The sequence below is a fragment of the Mustelus asterias genome, unplaced genomic scaffold (genome assembly GCF_964213995.1).
Source record: "Mustelus asterias unplaced genomic scaffold, sMusAst1.hap1.1 HAP1_SCAFFOLD_288, whole genome shotgun sequence".
In the NCBI taxonomy this organism is placed as follows: Eukaryota; Metazoa; Chordata; class Chondrichthyes; order Carcharhiniformes; family Triakidae; genus Mustelus; species Mustelus asterias.
The window spans coordinates 503,200-515,789 of record NW_027590253.1 but is presented as its reverse complement, the minus strand read 5'-3'; the positions used below and the strand labels follow the sequence as shown (position 1 = coordinate 515,789).

The 12,590-nt window shown below is 45.7% G+C and overlaps 1 protein-coding gene across 1 annotated transcript in view; it reads left to right on the top strand.

The window, feature by feature from the left end:
• Nucleotides 1–9,826, top strand: part of LOC144486091 (uncharacterized) — a 42,296-nt gene extending 32,470 nt beyond the window's left edge. The window contains exon 5 of the mRNA XM_078204201.1: nucleotides 9,684–9,826. Coding sequence (XP_078060327.1) covers nucleotides 9,684–9,826 — 143 coding nt within the window. The remainder of the gene's footprint in view (nucleotides 1–9,683) is intronic.
• The last annotated feature ends 2,764 nt before the right edge of the window (nucleotides 9,827–12,590 follow it).

Here is a 12,590-nt window from a genome sequence, read left to right as displayed (position 1 = left end):
GTTCAGCTGCTCTCACTGCACAAAGAGATTTAGAACATTATACAACCTGCAGACACACCAGCGAGTTCACACCGGGGAAAGGCCGTTCACCTGCTCTGTGTGTGGGAAGTGATTCACTGCTTCATCCAGCCTGCTGAGACACAAAGCCACTCACTCCAAGGAGAGCCCCTTTAAATGCTCTGCCTGAGAGGCCGGCTTCAGAAGCTCTCAGGAACTGATGATCCCCGAGCACATTCACACCGGGGAGAGGCCGTTCAGCTGCTCTCACTGTTCAAGGAGGTTTAGAATATCATCAACACTGCTGAAACACCAGTGAGTTCACACCGGGGAGAAACCATTCACCTGCTCGGTGTGTGCGAAAGGATTTACTCGGTTATCCAGCCTGCCCAGACACAACATCATCACACCCAGGAGAGACCCTTTAAATGTGGGCGTGGCTTCAAAAGCTCTTGGGAACTAATGTCCCACCAGTGAGTTCACACCAGGCAGAGGCTGGTCACCTGCTCTGACTGGGAAGGGATTCACTGAGTCAGCAAACTTGGTGAAACACCAGTGAGTTCACAAGTGATTACAGTTCTGGGATTATTCTTGTGAATCTTTCTTGCCCCTTCTCCAGTGTCTCTATTTCCTTTTTCTAAATGGAGATCACAAATAGAACGCCACTAGTCACTGACTTCCAGTCAGAAAAACACCCTCACCACTACTCTCTGACTTCTATGGGCAAGTCAATTCTGAATCCAAGTGGCCAAGTGACCGTGAATCCCATGCATCTTAATCTTCTGGATGAGCCGACCATGAGGGACCTTGTCGAAAGCCTTACTAAAATCCATGTACACAACATCCACTGCTCTACCCTCATCGATCACCTTCGTCACCTCCTCGATAAAATCGATCAAGTCAGTAAGATGTTGACGGTGCTCCCACTGCAGTCCTGTGATGAAAATATAGACTGGTTGGTGAAATGTAGATAACAGGTAGAATTGATATCTAATGAGGACTTTATACTTTAGAATTGAATACAGGGCTCATTGTTACTAACGGGGAAAGAAGGGTTAAAACCCTTACCCAGAACCCTTTTCACACACACGTGGACATCTCTGAATCTGACGCACACCAAATGGAACGTTACACAAGGGGCTGGAATTCACTGGAATTTCTTAACAACCTTTCAATAGAAATGTCCTGGTACCGACTGTGACAAAGGACACAACAGACAGCAAGAACCAGGAGGAACTTTTAACCCAGAGAATGTTAATAACCTTGTTCAGGACACTGGTGCCAGGCACAGGAGGATCCCAGGAAAAACGGAACATTCAATTTCTGTCTGTTTCACAATTCTAAATGACTAATTCTTTAACAAAGGAATGTTTAAAAACAGCATTGTGATATTCCAAGGTCAGTGCGTCTGGGAAAGGGGCACACTGATGTGTTTTTATTTTAAACAGGAGGATCCATTGAAAAGCAGCTCTGGACGATACGAGCACCTCCTGACCTACTTTCAATTCATTTCAAATCACCCATCACTTTCCGTGGAATATTCTTTATTCTCTCCTGGGATGTGGACACTGCTGGCAAAGCCCCAGCACACGTTGCTCAGCTCCAAATTGCCCCTGAACGGAGTGACTTGCTCAGCCATTTCAGAGGGACAGTTAAGAGTCACCCACATTGCTGTGTGGGTCTCGATTCACATGTAGGCCAGACCGGGTAAGGATGGCAGATTTCCCTCCCTAATAGGGAGCATTAATAGGGTGAACTGGATGGGTTTTTACAACAGTCGATAGTTTCATGGTCACCGTTTCTGAGACTAACTTTATATAATTCCAGATTGATTCACTGAATTCAAATCCCACCAGCTGCCTGTCCCCGGATCCTTTGCTGGGTCTCTGCATTACTCGGCCAGCGACATTCCCACCACCTCCCCCCGAATGGAATATTCCACACAACCCTTCGTTAAACGGGAAGGAGAAAAGAGAAAGGTTTGACCTTTGGATGACCTCATCACCAACTACAGAAACCTTAAAGCTGACCATTCTGTAAAAGTTTATAAACTTTATTTTTATAAAACACAGAGTGAGAAACAGGTGAAAAGTAACGATGGACGTTCCGACTGACATCAGAAACATTGATTGACCGGATAAACACTCACTACATCACAGAGCGATCCTCAACCATTAAAGAATTGACCCACAATAAGGAATGAGAGAGCCTTATAAAAAGGGGCAGGAGTTTACACAGAGAGGTGACACCCACAGCTGCTCAGGATAATGGAATTCAGTTCAGGAAGGGGATAAAGTGAGAAGCTTTTGTGATTCAAGGTAGAAGTATTGAACAATCTGGAATCAGTGCTTCTCGAGTTTGCTGACTGGCCGAACACTTCAATTAATCTCATCATAAAAACTCCCAGTGTAAATAACATGGATTTGACTGACAAATGTTGAAGTGTTGATTTAGACCCACAAGTTTCAACTTCCCATTTGAGCCTGGGGTACCTTTCTGTCTCTGTTGCTCGTGTCAATGACAGCCAGGCGATGGAGCTGAGGGCAGCATTTAGCTGAGAATAACGGGGCCTGCGCCCCAGTTGGGAAACTGCCCTGGGGGTCGCACTAATAGAGAGACAGGAAGGTACTGGAGAACTGACTGGGAAATGGGCCTCCAACCAATCAAGGCACCAGAGGAGGTGACCAGGGCTGATGGTGACCCCCCAGGGTTCAGTGTCCCTGTGTCCAAAGCGGGGAGTCACAGGAACAGGGGACAGAGGAGCTGAAGAGAATCCAGTTGTGTCCAGAACATTGTGAACATCCCTTTACTCTGGTTGTCTTTGATCCTCAAGTCACTTTCTGTTTGTTTTAACCATGTTCTGTTTCATTAATAAACTTTTATCAGTAAAAATATTTGATTGTACTGGACTTTTCCTGATGAGATTGATGCACTTTAGGGAAAGTGGGTGAGAGGGGTTGGCAGGCTCTTTAACAGAAAGTGAGCCTCTCTAAGCTAATTGGCAAAGGAGTCAGAGGGGGAGATGGGATTTTATTTTTGACTCAGTGATGTTAGAAAATGGGCTTCAGGGAGTCAATTAATCCTTTCTCCCCTTTTCCCAAACTCTGAAATGATTGCCAGTGATAACCCTTATTGGTGACAGTGGTTAGATTTTATTCAGTATCAATAAGAGCTGACACAGGCTAATGTCTGAGCAGTCGTATCAAGGTGCAGCAGCATTACCATTACACTCTGGGTAGAAGCAGCATCTCCACGGAAATGCTCCCTGCTCTGCCCCAGATGCCATGGCACCAGTCAATGCAAAATGTAAAACCTCGACTAATCTCTGTGCTCGGGGAATCCCTTCTCATACTTTTTTACATCACAAAGTCTATGGAGACTGATTTAACCCAATCATTGCCCAGCTAACATTTGAACGGACCAATTACAAAACCTGTCATTGAACCATCTGTACCTGCCCAAGCCACGTCAAACTCTCAAACAATTGTCTTCCCACGCTCCGTCCCTGGTACAGGGAGTCAGCATTCCCATGCCAAACAGTGAAAACATGGTGGCCGTGACACCCTGGTGTCATCCAGGATTCAAGGCACTCTTGTTTTCTCTGTCCTCTGGGAGCTGTTTATCTCCCTGTTCCCACACAGCAAGTCGTCTGTTCTCAGCTCTGCTGGATTTCTGCTGAAGTTTTGCCCCTTTTACACCTTTCGGATCAATAAAACATTTGGTCAATGAAGATCCAAACCACAATTTCCCATCCTGTCACCTGTCAACCATCCTTACCCAGAGTGTAATCACAACAGGAATAAAAACAGGAGAAGTGTCACAATCAAATTCAAAATCAATGCACAGCCAGTCATAGAATCTAATATAATATTCACTAATTAGCAAGAAAACCCAAAGTAGGGGGTCCCCCAGGATTCTTACAGTCCACACCTTGAGGGGGGAGGAGAACTCTCTCTCTGACACTCACTCAATTTCAATCCGTTATTTTCCAGTTCTGTTCTGGCCCTGCCTGGGGTAACATCTAATCGGTCTTTCCAACTCCTGAAGGAGCACCGTGAGTTCCAGGTTACTTGTACAAAAGGACAGATGCTTCAAGCAACAGATCAAGCATGGATGCAAAAGATTCTCCAGCTCTCTCTTTACCCCTATCCAACTTGTGGACAGTTCTTACTCTATTATTTCTCCCAAGCGGTTAATTGTCCTAATCTATAATATTATCCATTTTATTTTAATTTTCCTCACTGTGTGCCCATGTGCAGTGTGTTTAATTGGACCCTGATTGTTTTGAACTCAGTTTCTCTCTGGAGTGTCAGTGCCTTGATGATGTCACAATGTTGTCTCAATCCCCTGGCCACATTAACCATTTCATCTCCTGCTGTGTCTCAAGTAGCTGTGTGTGTTTGGGACCCGCTCCTCACTCCATCTCACCATGAATTTAGGCTTGCTATTTTTCACATGTAACAAATCACATCTGCACACTCACTCCGGTGTCCCAAAATCATGTCACACATTCTTAACTCTCAGATATGTTGATGAAAAGATCAATATGTCTGTCTTTCTTATCTTCCCCTGTTATAGTGCTGATATTTCATATAATGGCTGGGCTTCCAAATGTGGATTTCTTTTTAACGGAGTTCATGGACAATGATGTTAAAAGTTCCAAGAGAAAATATCCACCTCTTCATCCCATCTCACGTTTTAGAGGTGTTGATGGAAAGGAGGTCATTGATATTGTTAAATATCATAAGAATAAAAAAACTACAAATTCAGACAATACTGAGATGTCAATCGTTAAGCAGGTTATTGATTGTGGAGTAAAACCATTGACATATTTGCAACCGGTCTTTTCAAACTGGGCTATCTCCCTGTAAAATGAAAATTGACAAAGTTACTCCATGGTTTAAAGCTGGAGACAAACGTGATTATACTAATTACAGGAGAGTGTCCTCACTTTTCTCATTTTTCAGAGAAAAGAGAAGTCATTTGCTAAATGGTCTGATAATTCCATTGCTCAATGTAACTGACTGTGTAATAGTCAGACCAAGTCGGTCTATCTCATTATCACTGATGGAATTTGTGGAGAATTTGGGGCGGCACGGTAGCACAGTGGTTAGCACTGCTGCTTCACAGCTCCAGGGTCCCGGGTTCGATTCCCGGCTCGGGTCACTGTCTGTGTGGAGTTTGCATGTTCTCCTCGTGTCTGCGTGGGTTTCCTCCGGGTGCTCCTGTTTCCTCCCACAGTCCAAAGATGTGCGGGTTAGGTTGATTGGCCAGGTTAAAAATTGCCCCTTAGAGTCCTGAGATGCATAGGTTAGAGGGATTAGCGGGTAAATATGTGGGGGTAGGGCCTGGGTGGGAATGTGGTCGGTGCAGACTCGATGGGCCGAATGGCCTCCTTCTGCACTGTAGGGTTTCTATGACTTCTATGATTCTAAATGACGAAAGACAATTTACAATAGAGGTTTCTACTGATCTTACACAGATTTTGATACAATTGGCCATGGAATATTACTTAAAACACTGGATACAAGGGATTAGGGGAGTAGTGAATAAGTGGCTCAGAAGTTATTTGGAAAATCTCAACAATTTGTAACAGTCGATGATGTGAATCAGATTTTGTGAATATTCTGTGTGGAGTCTCACAGGGATCTGTTTTGGGCCTTAAATTGATTATTTTATATATTAATGACATTTGGAATGTATCAAAGTTATTACAATTAGTTTTGTTTGCAGATGATGCCAATATTTTTTATTCTGGGTGGGATCTTCAAGAGCTTATTGAAATTGTTAGTGCTGAATTGGAGAAAATAAAAAATATTGTTTGTCAAAAATGAATTGTGACTGACTCTGAGTGGAACGAAGTTTATGTTATTTGGTGAAGTAAATCCCTTGGTTAATATAATAAACAATGGCAACATTCACAAAAACAGAAGAGGGGTCAGACCCCTCTGATGAAGGGTCATCTAGACTCGAAACGTTGGCTCTATTCTCTCCCCACAGACAATGTCAACATTTATTTATTCATGGGATGTGGGTGTCACTGGTGCAGCATTTATTGCCCATTCCTAATTGTCCTTGAACTGAGAGAGCAATGAAAGGCAGCCATGTTGCTGTGGATCTGGAGTTACATGTTGGTCAGACCAGATAAGGTTGGCAGATTTGCTTCCCTAAAGGACATCAGTAAACCAGATGGGCTTTTATGACAATCGACAATAATTTCTAATCATCATTAGACATTTAATCCCAGATTTTCATCTAATTTATATTTCACCATTTGCCACAATAGGATTCGAACCTGGGTCCCCGGAGCATTACCCTGAGTCTCTGGGTCACTCGTCCTGTGACACTGCCATGACACCATCGCCTCCCCCATATGGAAATATAGTTCTGGGTGTTCTCCTAGACCATACCTTTTGTTGGAAACCACATATACAATATATATTAAAACAAAATGATCAAAGAGTATTGAAATTCTGAGTAAAACTAAATTTATATTGGATCTGCAGTCCTTGCATATTTTGTATTGTTCATTTGAGATGATTCTTCAGAGGTTTGGGGAAACGTTATAAAGCATGAATATTTGGGCGACATGGCGGCACTGTGGTTAGCAGTGCTGCCTCTCAGTGCCAGGGACCCGGGTTTGATTCCTGGCTTGGGTCACTGTGTGGAGTCTGCACGTTCTCCCTGCGTCTGTGTGGATTTCCTCCGGGTGCTCCGGTTTCCTCCCACTGTCCGAAAGACGTGCTGGTTAGGTGCATTGGCCATGCTAAATTCTCCCTCAGTGTAGCCAAACAGGTGCCGGAGTGTGGTGACTGGGGGATTTTCATTAACTTCATTTCAGTGTTAATGTAAGTCTACTTGTGTCACTAATAAATAAACATCAAACTTTAACTTTATTAATCCGATCTATATGTTACAGAAAAAAGCCAAATTAATAGTAATAAAGTGAATTTTCAAGAACTTAGCAACAAATTATTTCTAAAATGTCCAGGTTTTAAAGTTTAGGGAGTCCGTTGAACTGAAAACTGCAATGATTTTGGATGAAGCAAAAAATGAATCATTGCCTGAAAATTTGCAAAGAAACTGTTGACTTTAAGGGATGATGATCATGTATTAAATAGAAAAAAACAAGTTTAAAAAATGTTATGTTTGTACAACTTTAAAGTCTGTGTATATTTCAGTTTGTGGATGAATCTTTGGAATGCTTTGGGTGAAGATTTGAAAATATGTGTAAATACAGTTTTAAAACAATGTATAAGCTTCAAATGTTAGTTTATATGACGTCATGGAATAAAATAATGGTATTATCTATGAGTTTAATAGAGATACTATTTGAATAATCAGAACATGATAATGAGAAAATGATGTGACTGGGAACTGGAAATGATGAAGTATTTGATCTGTATTTGTGAAAAGGAGTTGAGATTTATAAGTTTGTACTTTTTCCTAGTCCTTTTTGATCAGGTGTTTATTTTATTTCTGGGCAGTGCAATAGAGTATCTGAGTGCGGCACGGTGGCACAGTGGTTAGCACTGCTGCCTCATGGCACCAGGGACCCATGGTGAATTCCCGGCTTGGGTCACTGTCTGTGTGGAGCCTGCACGTTCTCCCCGTGTCTGCGTGGGTTTCCTCCGGGTGCTCCGGTTTCCTCCCATAGTCGGAAAGACATGCTGGTCAGGTGCGTTGGCCATGCTAAATTCTCCTTCAGTCTCCCCAAATAGGCGCTGAGTTGTGGCAACTCAGGGATTTTCACAGTAACTTCATTGCAATGTTAATGTAAGCCAGTTTGTGACACTAATAAATAAACATACTATTATAGTGTCATGTTCAAAATAAAGAAATCAGTTCAGTGTAACTTAGGTAAGGGGCCCATTAAATACTCCCACAAGAGACCTCATACCTTTACCATTTCTTATCTCGACCCAAACCGATCCTTCATCCTGATCTTTCAGGCTAAGGTGGTAGCTCTGTACTGAACTAATGTCATTGTTAGTTAATGGGAGAGATCCTGTCACCTTTTCCTAGCTTCCTGCCATTCCATTATGTCAAATACCCTTCAATATTTAGATCCCAGCCTCCGTGACATTTCAACTAAGTCTCTGTAATGTCTATCAGGACACACACATTTATCTCTACCATGCTGACAATTCATCCTTTTTGTTACAAATGCTGTGTGCATTTTCAGAGATTCAATAATCTAATAGGGATTTAATGTGAAACCTCTTTACCAGCGAGTGGTGAGACTGTAGAACTCACTACCACAGCGAGTGGTTGAGGTGAACAGCATGAATACATTGAAGGGGAAGCTAGATACATACATGAGGGAGAAAGGAATAGAAGGATATGCTGATGGGGGGAGATGAAGAGGGGTGGGTGGAGGCTCATGTGGAGCATAAATACTGACATAGACCATGTGAGCCGACTGGCCTGGCCCTGTGCTGTAGACTCACTGGTACAGAGACAAATGTATTTATTTTAGATCTACCTGCAGTGGTAGGAAAAACACTATTTACTATCCAGAATAAAATAAATAACGTTCATCAGCTTTTGTGGATCATTTCAGTGGAAATGTGCTCTCCCAGGTTCAAAGAGCATCAGCCCACTGGAAACAAAGCTGTGAGATCGGCCAGTCCAGCAGAAAGAAACCCTCCGACCCTCCAACTTCACAAACTGTCAGAATGAACGTGGTTCAGTCCTGGGTGTGATTAAGCAGAATCCAATGTTTGTAATCGCTTATGAACTTGCTGGTGTCTCAGCAGGTGGGATGATCGTGTGAATCCCTTTCCACATTCATTGCAGGCAAACGGTCTCCCCCCAGTGTGAAGTCGCTGGTGTGTCAGCAGGTTAGATAATCGACTGAATCCCTTCTGACACACAAAGCAGTTAAATGGCCTCTCTCCAGTGTGAACTCCCTGGTGTGAAATCAGGTTGGATGAATCACTGAATCCCTTGCCGCACACTGAGCAGGTGAACGGCCTCTCCCCGGTGTGGACTCGCTGGTGTGTCTGCAGGCGGGATGCCTGGCTAAATCCCTTTCCACACAGAAAGCAGGTGAATGGCCTCTCCCCAGTGTGAGTTCGCTGGTGCGAAAACAGGTTGGATGAATCACTGAATCCTTTACCACACTCAAAGCAGGTGAAGGAAGCCTCCCCAGTATGAAGTTGCTGGTGTCTCAGCAGGTTGGCGGAGTTACTGAATCCCTTCCCACACACAGAGCAGGGAAACGGCCTCTCTCCGGTGTGAACTCGCTGGTGTGAATACAGGTTGGATGACTGAGCAAATCCTTTACCACACATGGAGCAGATATATGGCCTCTCCCCAGTATGAACTCTCTGGTGTGTCTGCAGTGTGGATGAATCGCTGAATCCCTTCTCACACACGGGGCAAGTGAATGGCCTCTCTCCATTGTGAACTCGCTGGTGTATCAGCAAGTGCGATGATTGAGTGAATCCCTTCCCACAATCAGAGCAGCTGAATGGCTTCTCCCCGGTGTGAACTCGCTGGTGTGTCAGCAAGATCGATAACCGAGTGAATCCTTTCCCACAATTGGAGCAGGTGAATGGCCTCTCCCCGGTGTGACTGCGTCGATGAATTTCCAACACCGATGGGGAACGGAATGACTTTTCACAGTCCCCACATTTCCATGGTTTTTCCATGATCTGAGTGTCTTTCTGTCTCTCCTGCAGTTTTCACAATACGTGCATTGGAACACCGTCACTCGGGTTGCACGGGCCTCGATGCTTTTCTGTTCACACCAATGGTTCACCCAACTCAAGCTGAGAAACGTTTCTTCTTCCAGATTCAAACCGATGACATTCAGCTCCCATGAATTGAGTGAATGTTAGATCTTGACATTTCTATCAGCAAATCAACTCCTTCTAATATCCTGTAAAAAGAATTGACAAAAGTCATCGCTGTCAGAACAAGATAGAAATTCAAATCAGACAATTCTAGTTCCTGTGGAACATTGCAAAGGATGTCAATGTCTTTAAGAGAGAGAGAAACCCGGGCCAACCTTTTCAGAGTCTGCAACCTCCCTGGATTCACTTCCTTTCCCTCCAGTTGCTGCAAGTCCCCAATTTCCCCCAGAATGAGAAAAGAAATGGAAAGGGGGAAACATTGATTTCCTCCCAGATGTGGCCCAGAGGCGGAAGTTTCACTCTGAAGCTCATTGGCCAACTTCCGCATTGTGACGTCACAATGGAGCCCTGCCGCGAATCAGCCAATAGGAATCAGTCTCTTCCACAATGACGTCCTGGAGTTCCAGTGCGCAGGCCCGGGCGCACAGACACGGAAGCCCCGCCCCCACCCATTGTTCCCCTCCCCCTGCACCTCCTCCAGCCAAGGTTTCTAGGCAACCGGCTGGCGGCTCCGGCCACAGCGAGAAGCCTCTCGGTGATCGCCCCCTCCCCCTGGCCCGGGACTGCGCATGTCCAGTGGAGAGGGGACACTGCGCATGAGCGGGGCAGCCCGCCTTCTGACCTTCGTGCTGAGGTGTTGACCAATGGGAAGAGTTGGAGGACCGGAAGGACTCTGGTCCTTCAGCCAATCGGGCTTTGTGATACTCAGATTGAGCTTCAGACAGACTCAAACTTCCTCCTGTCGTCCACATCTGTGGGTGGGAAAGATTGGATTGTCCAGCCAGTCCACCATATTGGCCGTTCGCTTTGCGTGTTGGCCAGTATAGTGTGCTCCAGGCAGGGGGCGGGCAGAGGATAAGGAGTTCAAGGCGGGCTTAATGCGCGCCTTGCGGTGAGCTTTTGGAAATGTGGCCGCTGGGAGGAACGCCTTGGTCGGCGTGAAGTTTCTGTTTCAAGTGCTTGGGTTCGTGACTTGTGCAAGAACTTTTTGTTTCGGCTGGGGCTTGTTGAATGCTGCTCTCGCTGGGATTCCTGTGCCTTGAAAGGCGTGGCCCGGGTGGATGCAATCTCGGAAGACCCAAGCCAGGGAGGAGCCATTTGGGAACTATGGTTTCGGAAGGTTCAGCTGCGGAAGGTGTGACCCCAGACGGTGCAGCCCCAGTGGGTGTGATTTTGGAAGTTCTGGCCCGGAGTGGTGGACTTTGGAGGACTGTATTTGAGCGTTGTCGACTTCGGACGGTGGAATGTTGATGGGCGAAGCTCTGGAAGGCGATGCCTCCGAAATGTTTCACAATTGTATGGTTGTTCATGGACTGTTTGTTATTGTAATATGTGGTTTTCTTGTTATGACAGTTGGTGGTTTGTTCCGGCCCCCGTCTATTTTTCTTGCGTTATTTGTGGCCTGGGGGGCATCCCCCCCTGGATGGAGTCACCCCCGGGGGGTGTGACATCCACTTGGGGAAAGTTCTGGGTGGTGAAGCCCCGGACATAGTAACACCAGAGGGATTTTTATTCTCCGGGAGAAAAATTGGGAAGGCAGGCCCGAACTGAGTACCCTGGAGAGACTCTCCCACCGCCCCGGCTGAAATTCCGGAAGGCATTCCGGATTGAGTAGGCGGGGTGGTTTCCCCATGGCCCCCCTCCGGCTGAACATCCGTAAGGTGTAACCCCCGGATATGAGTACTACTGGAGGGTTGCATCCCCCGGCAGGTGGACAAACCCAGGGGACGGTGCCCTTATGCTTCAGTGTTTATTTTTTTGTTGTGTACAGTTGTAGTGTTGTTAATGTTTGTCGATTTGTAGATTGTGATTTGTAAATGGAGGTGTATTTTGAGGGCAATGCCCTGGAAAACTGTAATTGACGATGAACCCTTCCGAAATGGAAGGTAGTAACTGATAAATGGATGGCGTTAGCCATTGGTAATGTATTTTTTTCACATTTGTTCTTTGTGTATTTGTAATTGTTTTGTATTAACGTATTTGTAATAAACAAAAAGAAATCCACCATATTGGCCGTTCGCTTTGCGTGTTGGCCAGTATAGTGTGCTCCAGGCAGGGGGCGGGCAGAGGATAAGGAGTTCAAGGCAGGCTTAATGCGCGCCTTGCGGTGAGCTTTTGGAAATGTGGCCGCTGGGAGGAACGCCTTGGTCGGCGTGAAGTTTCTGTTTCAAGTGCTTGGGTTCGTGACTTGTGCAAGAACTTTTTGTTTCGGCTGGGGCTTGTTGAATGCTGCTCTCGCTGGGATTCCTGTGCCTTGAAAGGCGTGGCCCGGGTGGATGCAGTCTCGGAGGGCCCAAGCCAGGGAGGAGCCATTTGGGAACTATGGTTTCAGAAGGTTCAGCCGCGGAGGGTGTGACCCCAGACGGTGCAGCCCCAGTGGGTGTGATTTTGGAAGTTCTGGCCCGGAGTGGTGAACTTTGGAGGACTGTAGTTGAGCGTTGTCGACTTCGGACGGTGGAATGTTGATGGGCGAAGCTCTGGAAGGCGGTGCCTCCGAAATGTTTCACAATTGTATGGTTGTTCATGGATTGTTTGTTATTGTAATATGTGGTTTTCCTGTTATGGTAGTTGGTGGTTTGTTCCGGCCCCCGTCTATTTTCTTGCGTTATTTGTGGCCTGGGGGGCATCCCCCCCTGGATAAAGTCACCCCCGGGGGGTGTGACATCCACTTGGGAAAAGTTCTGGGTGGTGAAGCCCCGGACATAGTAACACCAGAGGGATTTTTATTCTCCG